Source organism: Malurus melanocephalus, unplaced genomic scaffold, assembly GCF_030028575.1.
Source record: "Malurus melanocephalus ecotype Western Australia unplaced genomic scaffold, MMel_1.1 scaffold_688, whole genome shotgun sequence".
In the NCBI taxonomy this organism is placed as follows: domain Eukaryota; kingdom Metazoa; phylum Chordata; class Aves; order Passeriformes; family Maluridae; genus Malurus; species Malurus melanocephalus.
The window spans coordinates 213256-222550 of NW_026623920.1; the positions used below are offsets into that span (position 1 = coordinate 213256).

Here is a 9295-nt window from a genome sequence, read left to right on the forward strand (position 1 = left end):
GCGGCGGGAGCAGCCCGGGTCGGCGCGCGGGGGCCCGGCCATGGTGCTGGAGACCCTGGCCCGCATCGTCAAGGTGCAGCTGCCCGCCTACCTCAAGCGCCTGCCGCTGCCCGAGAGCGTCGGCGGCTTCATCCGCCTCACAGGTAGGCCTGGGCGCCGGGACCCCCCTTCCCGCCCCGGCGGTCCGGCTCCCAACCTTCGCTCCAGGCAGCGCTCGCTGTGCCCCGGCCATGTCACAGAACGGGGAACCCCAAACCTTGAACTCCTGATCCAACAGGAGCTGTAGGTGCCCTGTGGGGCAGGGGGAGCTGTCAGGATGAGGTGCAGGGACAGAGTAACTCGTTCGCGCCTGAAATTCCTGTGGGAGCTAACGGCGGCGAGCCAGAGGCCGTGCGCGGACGTGGATGGGATTCAGCCGCAGGCCTAAAGCACTGCTTCTTCCTCTTCTTCACAGGTTAAAGACAGCATCTATATTGAGTTAAAACATCAAAATCTACTTCGGGAAACGTGCTACATACATGAAGATAGGGTATTTTTAAAAATTAATTACTTTTGTGAGTATTCTCTGGGTTAGGGAGTGAAAATACCTGTTCATTGATTGTAGACTGAGTGAACAAGATAGAAAAGTGAACAGTGGCGAATTCTGTGGGTGCTCACACTGAAGCTCTGGGTGCCCAGGCACCGCTGTGATAGCACAGGCGGGTCCTCAAGCAGTGTCAAGTGACAGGAGTAATTCGGTGATAAGAAAGAAAGAATACTCTCAGCAGAAACTCACTGGAAGTAGAAAAAGTCTTCAAAGTGCACAATCAACCTTGTATCTTGCAGCCACGTAATAGTGTTGGAAAATTGTTAAATTTAGAACAGGCACAGTTTATTTAAAGCAGGGCTTGAGTACTTCTTTCTTTCCAGCATATTTATGGTGCTTGTAAACTGCAAGTCSTGTTATTTTTCTCAGGACAAGGAAATCTCTTTTGAAATAACCGTTCTTCTTTCACAACTACTCTGTCATATGAAAAGCTGTTAATTATATTTACCAAATAAAGAAATTCATTTGCTACAAAGTTGGGAGGCAGGGAATAAAACAAAATGCAGAAAAATGCAGCTTCTCCTATTCCTAGTATTTGGCAGTATTCTTACTTAAGTCATTAGACTGGAAAACACAAGTTGATTTAAAATTTGTTAAGCTTTATAATATTTCAGTATCTTACTGCTTTATTTGCCTAAACATCTTTCTGTAACAGGATTATTTGTGCAGTCTCTGTATTTACAATGTGTAGTAGTAATACAATTTATTCTGAAAACCTCTGGAAAAACAGTCTGTGCAACAAAATCAGGACTTTGGGTTTTTTCATAGTGTGATCAGTAGGGGAGAACTGTTTCRTTGTCACATTATTTACCCAATTAACAGGCACTTCTTGAATTTGGASGGAGGGCAAGAAGCAAACAACTGATATCTTTAAGTGGAGACCAAACACATGAAATGTCAGTCCCAAACATATTAAACAAAAGTAAAGGAAGAAGCTGAGTCAGAAAGTACTTTGAGAACTGGTAGGATTTAATGAGCATCGCTGAAAAATCCACTGCCTTATTCGTGATTTTTTTTGACTGGACTTCAAAAATGGGAAACAAAAGTATATTTAAAAATACATGACTATAGAGACAACATTTTTACAGTTTGTAGTTTTTTTCCTGTAGAAAGCGAGTATAGTATCTGCTCCCATGCTTATACATCTTCCTCAGGGTGGATATGAATGAAAATGGAGGAAAAAAAGCAAAACAGTACAAGATGCTTCAAGTTGTGGCACAGGGTAAATGCAACACTGAGACTTTTGAGAAGGATATTGTAGGACACAGCATCCTAGGCATCTAAATTAAAAAATTATCATCTCTTAGTGCTTAAAGGTTATTGAAAGTCACTGAAACGTCACTGCTCATTGAAGAGTCACGTGCTTACATGCATGCAGAGCTGCTGTCAGTCTTAAGTTTCATCTGAGAAAATGATTGCTTCAGCAAGTGCTTCCTCTTCTGCGTTGTTGTGGTCTTTGTCCTGTCCTAACATTATAATCCTCTAAGAGCAKGGGATTCCCAGTCGTGGGGTTATTTTGCAGTGAATTATCATTCAGGAAAGACTATTACATAGTAGAGAAGATTGTATTAATGTTCCCTTTTGTGTTTGCTACTGTTAGAAATTACAGAGTATGTTCTTTGGCAAATGGCATGCTTTGCTTCTTTTTGGAAAGTGAGAAGTAACATTGGTCTAAAAACATTTAAAGCATTAATATTTGCCCTTTGGTGGCATCTATTGAGTTTAATCAGGTACCAGCACTATGAAACACTTGCTAGCATAGACCTTGTTTGCAAAGGCAGGCCAGAGTGCAGTCTTTTCTTAACTCTTATTGCTTCTGTAAACTCTCATTAGCTTGCAGGCAGATGCAGCTTCCGTTCCTGTAGTGCATCAGTTGAAGAAACAACAGACCAAAAGTACATGGAGCACCTTGTTTTTTTATAGGATGTTATCTAGTGTGCTGATTAAAGATCTGGGCACCTGTTGTGTGTTGTGACCTTACCAAACCAGAATGAAAAACTGCTTGTTTGAAGAGAAAGTCTGTTAACATCCACCGCATAATTCTTGAAGGTAAAAGCAGTGAGGGAGGAAGGAAAGAATGTTTGACCTTGGGTTTGAAAGTGGATATCTGAATTATCACACTGTGCTGCTCAGAAGCCTCTTTCAGTGTCTTGTCATAGCTGCTTTAGCCTTCCATTCTTAAGTTCGGTGAAGTGAACAGTGATGTCTTAGGCCAGTATTGCTTTTTGTTGTGGAAGATGTCATTAAAATGGCCTAGACATTCACCTCAAAACAGCAAACAACTAAAAACAGTCAGGATACATCTGCTTACTAGTTCTGAAAAGAATGTAATTAGTAAGTCATCTGAATTTGCATGAAGAATGTCATCAGTTTAGAGAATATACAAACACAGTTCAAAAATTCCTTTTGACTGGTAGGTAGTACTTGTTTAAATTTTTGTTTGCAGTTGAGCTGTTACTGTAAAAAGGTGCTTTTGAGTCTGCATAGGGTTGTTTCCACAAAAATTAGCTGAAACATAAGTCAAAGATATCAAAGGTGTAGTTGATGGAAGACAAGCAGGGAACACCTACTTTGATTTTACTCTCAGTGGCTGGCCTGTCCCTTTGCTCACAGTGTGTTTGTTTTGTTTTTGGATGCGTTACTGTTGGACTAAAATTAAGACAATCTCTCCTTGAAAATGTGCCTGGCCTCAGCTTCTTGGAATTCTCTGGCTTTTGATGCTTGCCAGGACTTATCTTTGGGATTGGTCGCTATCTAACACAAATCAAGTTTGAAGACTAACCTGTTCGGTACACTGCTCTTTATTTCTGGCTCCAAAGTCTGCCTCTCCCTGTACAGCAGAACTGWTAAAGAATCTCCAAAATCGATATAATGGCTGAGTTCTGAGTTGTCAGCTGTGAAAATAAACAGTGTTGTGAATTGCCTTACATCTGCTTCAGAAAGGTATGAMTGGCTTAAAAAACAGAGCAGTCTACACTTGTAGGAAGATGTAATTGCGTTAGTTTGGGTGAAGGGTTTTTCCCATCCCTGCTCACAAGCCTAAAGATCTCTGACAGTGTCTTGTATCTTGTGCTTTAGGACATGGTCACCTTGATTTTCCAGTTTAAGCACAGGAGCTTCAGGCAGTCTTTTGGCAGTAACAAGACAGTTTATGATTAGTGTACACATAGGTGTAATCRGGGGCTTTCCAGAGACTCCCAGATAGAAATAAGCACAGAATTTACTGGCTAGTGAGGACAAAATTATTTATCAGCAGCTAGCTTGGTACAAATRTTAAATAACAATCATTCTGAATAATAGCCTTGTACATCCTATTCACGTTTATTTCTAATTTCCTTTCTCAGAGGTTAGAGTGCTCATGTTCCTGTTTCACTCGAATGAACCCAACTGGTTGTGAGTCTTCCATAGACATGACTACTGTCTTGATTTTGATGCTTTATCAGAGTGTGAGATGTGTCCTTTTTGTGTGTCAATCTTAGCCCACTTAACATTCATCACACACTTGATAGGTGCYCTAGTCCTGGTGTGCCACTTGAAATGTCTGTTCTATCCTGGACTTCAGAGGAGTAGCTTTGTAGAGATCCACATTTTTGCCAACAGTCAGGTTAAATGCAAAGTTCGGATTTTTTTTTTCAGCGACCAAGTATTTTTCCTCTCTTTTGAAGTACATTCCAAGTCAGTCCTTCAGGTAAGGTCAGAATGTGCATTTGGATTTGTGTTGATGGAGTGTTCCGGAAAAGTAATGATAGACACTGCAGTCCAGGAAGCTCAGGATTCTGTGTAGCTGAAAACGTTTCAGTAGCTCAGTGTTAATTATTATTTAGGGCTTGCAGCTTGTTGGAGGAAATAAGAAAAGAGCACCAGAGMTTAATGTATTGCAGTGACTCTCAGTGAATTGTTGTGTGTAGGGAACACTGCAAGTGCAGGTGGGAAATGACTCCTGAGACTTCTGGCAGTGCCTTTGGCTTTTGTGCAGCTGTGATGCATTTCCAGATRAATGCACTAAATGTGGCTGTCACATCAAAGGCAACAAAAACCAAGAAAATTAGCCTCACAATTTATCTTCATTACATGATCTGGTTCCAGAAAATTGAAATCCTTAAGAAAAATCCACTAGATTCTAATTGGAAGAGTGTTAGCATAAATGTGTGTTCAATTAGTACAATCAAATCAAGCTATACACAATGTATTTTCGGAGGGCTATAACCCACCTGGCATCCTTAGCCTGCTCTATTACATTTTCTTTCTTGTACATCTTAATTTCAAAAAACTAACGTAGAACAAAATCTTGCAATGATTTGATCCTAAATAATTTAGAAGAGTAACTTGATTACAGTGTCTTGTCTTAAAAAGTGCTTGTGCGGCTGTTTGTGCTTCAGCTCATTATACTTTTTTCTTTCTCATCTAAAATATTTTTAAACTCCCTTCTGTATGAGTGTTTAGATTTAATATGTTCTCCAGAAATTTAGAAAAATGCTCTCAACCTTTGTTGCACCACGGTATTTAAATTGCACTGGAGTATTGTCACAGCATGTTTTGCTGGAAAAGTGGATCCACCTTATATATATAGATCTTCTGTCTGTCTATCTATCTATCTATCTATCTAATGCCAATTATTGATGCATTTCTTTAAAAGTCCAGTAAGTCTTCTCTCATAACTACACCTAGGAGATTTATAATGATGTAGCAGGGCAGCCAGATCTGTAGTAGATACTGTTACCTTTTACCTTTACTTGAAAGAAGTTCCTTACCTTGGTAAAAAGCARTTTTCTGTGACTTGACCTACTGATTTTAAGTCTCTTTCTTTCTCTATGTTGTAGAAACTGGTTGCAAATGCCTGARCAAACAGAGGTCTGAAAAAAATCCCCAAAAAGATTGGTGAAGGTTTTGCCAGTCATTATCTAATAATCTGTACCATTTTTAGCAAAAGTGTCTAAAAAAACTTGGAACAAGTAAAATGATAAAAACTTCAAGAGGATAAAAATATGAAATAAGGAATCAGAAATTGAATTATAAAACATATTTAACAGTTCCCTCTACAGAATATTRAGATACCCTCAAGGAATATACTTACTGCATTTAATCATGCCCAGTTTATTAGTGTAAGTGGTGGCTTACACCAAGTGAGCAGAACCCCTGTAATTTTAGAGTTCCCCAWTTCAGTAAATCTTTTGTTTGTTTTCCATTTATTGTCTTCCACTGAATCATCTTCTAGAGTGATAAAATTAAATTTCAGATTAAATTCAAGGAGTCAGATTTTTACTTTCGCTACAGTAAACCCCAGAACTTAATCTCTTTTTTTGGAGACTCACCAATGGAATCTTGTTTGCCCTGAGGGCCCTGCTGACTGAACAGCTCCATTCCATATCCTCATCCTCAGCCATTTGGAAGTAGCTGGTGCTGCACCATCCTGGAGTGGTGTCAAGAGCCACCCTAAACCTCATGTTATCTTTAGTTTCAGAATGGCTGCGGTTACTGCCTTTCCTGGGTGTGCTGGCCTTGCTCGGTTACCTGGCTGTTCGTCCCTTCCTCCCCAAGAAGAAACAGCAGAAGGATAGCTTGATYAACCTCAAGATCCAGAAGGAAAATCCAAAAGTAGTGAACGAGATAAACATTGAAGATTTGTGCCTCACTAAAGCCTACTGCAGATGTTGGCGTTCAAAGACGGTAAGACACTGCTGCTGTAGGGTTAGAGATSGAAACTTGCATCTATTTATCAGGGWTTTGGTGGTGGATTCCTCTGTGTTGAACTGTTGCCTTTGGAGGTGGAACATGTTGCTGARTTTTATAGAATGGCACAGACCTGTCTACATGCAGAAAGCAACTGCAGAAACTTGAAARAAATACAGTAGGATTTTTCTAGAAATGTTAGAGAGAGACCACATGTGCGCAGAATAAAACCTAGCAAACCTGTTTTAATATTTGGTAATACCTTGTAACTAATTAAAAGATAACTACTCTTAGTTTKCAAAAAACAATGCTTAGAAAGTTGTTCATATTAAAATGAAGATAAGGCTGGGCCTGTATTGGTGAGGGAGATTCCCATTTGGTCCAGAGCACTGAGATGACTGATTTGGACAGTCCCCAAATCAACTAGATATAAATGAGTATATTTCATCTAGCCACAATTTTAATTTCCWGATTGAATGTTGAATGTCCTAACAACACTCTGATTTTGTTCTCTCTGTACTGGAATGCTTTCTTTTATTTAAAAAGTCTGCTCTGAGCTGAAGAAGCTCACTCAACTATTCTCACTTTGGACTAATCACTTCAGCCAAGCATTTCAGCTTTTCTTGAACTTTCTGGCTGCAAATGACTAAATCTAGTAAGAGCACTCTTGTTAGTTCCACARTAAATCTTAATCCATTTGTAGCTTTGATGCTGCTTTGTTTGCTGTTCTTTCATGAAAAAGGCTTTGTCCCTGACTTTGTGTCTAAGAACAGCTATTTTAGGATCTCACAAAATTAGTTACCCATTAACAGTGTTTGCTTTCCTTAGTGTCCTGTGTCTGATAGCAGGCAGGGAGTTTGACGTTGAACCAGGACATCATAGGAGGAAATAGCAACATTACCAAAGTGTTCTGGGCATAGGAAAAAATACAGAAATCACCATCCAATTGCTGTACAGAGTTATGTTAATTCTCGTGTATGTTTTCTTTCAGTTCCCTGTCTGTGATGGTTCCCACAACAAGCACAATGAATTAACAGGAGATAATGTAGGTCCACTAATACTCAAGAAGAAAGAAGTATAGCAGATGCTTAATCTAGATCATGACTGATAAGAAGTCTTTTATACTGTTGTAGTTGCAAGGGACAGCGTTTTATTATGTGATYGGTATGATTTAGTTTCATGATTGCTGTAGATTTCTTTTTGGAATAAACTTCATTTAGACAGGGATGAACTTGTCACTGTTTTGGTACCTTATTCTGAGAAGAACTTTGCCTGCTTTGTAAAACTGTAAAGTACCTATCTCTGTAAATAAGTCGTTTATTTCAACAATAAATTGACTTTCTACAATTAAGCCTTTTTTRTATGAACATAAAATTATAAAACCATCACTATTTCAAGTGATGTAAGTGTACTTTTCTGTTGATTTTGTTCTGCTGAGAAACAATGTTTTATTTTGCTTTCCAGGAACAAATTTAAGTACACKTAAGTGGGGAGGAGATAGCAAATTCCTCCATTGTGAATATTTATATTCAGGCAGGCAGCAGATCAGTGTTAAATCAGGCAAGCTGAAGGTCTGGCCTGCAAAGTGCCTAAGTGGGCAGTTTGTTGGTMCTACACAATGCAGCCCAGCTCATACAAACCCTTCACTGCTGGAAGGTTTCATACAGCATCCCAGGTGGGGTGCAGCAGTTCAGGCCATACATAAACTGAATAATTGAGCAGGGCAGCCACCAATATTACCACTTTATTTTGGGCCCTGTGTTGATGGTAAGGAAACATGAATTTGCCTCCTGCAAGTTCACTTGCACCACAGTCACTGCTTTTTGTAATGAGAATTTTCATGGGATGAATGGGTTAAAAGATGAGGATGTACAGCTGAGCTATTCTCTTTGCTTGTTACCCCTTCAGAATTATTATTTAGGCAAGAACTTTGCTGTGGTGAGGATTCATTTCAGATGCAGGTAGATAATTAACACTTTTGTAACTGCTAGACTTCTAATTAATTATTCTAAAGTGCTTCATTCTCCCATGAAACACTGTATCCATCAGTTTAAAAACAAAAATTCGATCCATGCTACAGTTTTAGACRATTGGTACCAAGAGAGATTTCACCCATTCCTTAAGAGCATTTCATTTAACCCATTGTTAGGTGGGAAGCCCCAGAGCTGTTGATAAAGCTGATCACCACAGTGCTGAAACAGAAAGCAAAGTCAGAAAGCTGTTCTCATGTAAGGGCTCYTGCAGCAGCAGCAGAACTAAGGCAGATGACTCCTCATCCATTTGTAACACCTGTAGTTCTAGATACCAAAACTTCTTGCCTCTCAGCAAAAGATGGCAGATCGGGATGTGATTGTGTGTTAAATGCCTGCTTTTACAAAGTGTATAACAGAACCATGGTATAATGTTTATTGTTTAAATGTTTCAYGGTGGTCTTACCTTAATGGATGAGCAAACCATACATATATTAGGATATAACATTTRTAACAGAGAAAAATATATAAAGATGAGTATCTTATACTCAGTTTTCACTTAGAATGTCAAGCCCCATTTCTTGGGTTTGGTGAAGAAATTACTGTGAAATGTAAAGCCCTGTCTTTTATATTTTTTCCAGGCTTTAAAATCCAGAGTCTACTATAGCAGAGTTATTAGATGTAGGCCTGCATGTACTTCCAGCTTTTATCAGGGTACTTTTGTATTCAAATAGTTTGGTTTCCTCTGAAACCAAAACTGAACCTGTTAAATTGGGACAAATCTTGTTAACGTTGAGTAATACACCAACATTGTTTTTTTTTTTTTCTCTCAAATAGCTCTTGGAAGAGAAGGACAGTGTAAGGTTTAACCTCTTGACTCCATCTTTAACACAGCTTGATTATGTAGTTATTTTTTTCTCGCTCCCTGCTCTTAGACTGTTGTTAAACTATCTACAAATGTGACTGTAGGATAATAGGAACAGTTTTTTTGTGCTTATGTCTATAAGGGAATTTGTAGTGTTGCAGGAGCACGTCACAGTTCCTCTACTGAAAGGACATTTTAGTAATT

General features: G+C 39.2%; 1 protein-coding gene across 1 annotated transcript; it reads left to right on the top strand.

Moving 5' to 3' along the window:
- Positions 1-6: 6 nt before the first annotated feature.
- Positions 7-7652, top strand: CISD2 (CDGSH iron sulfur domain 2). The gene is made up of 3 exons (XM_057384140.1): positions 7-143; positions 6042-6253; positions 7248-7652. The coding sequence occupies exons 1-3, from the start codon at positions 41-43 to the stop codon at positions 7335-7337; spliced, it is 405 nt and encodes a 134-aa protein (XP_057240123.1). The 5' UTR covers positions 7-40; the 3' UTR covers positions 7338-7652.
- Positions 7653-9295: the final 1643 nt, after the last annotated feature.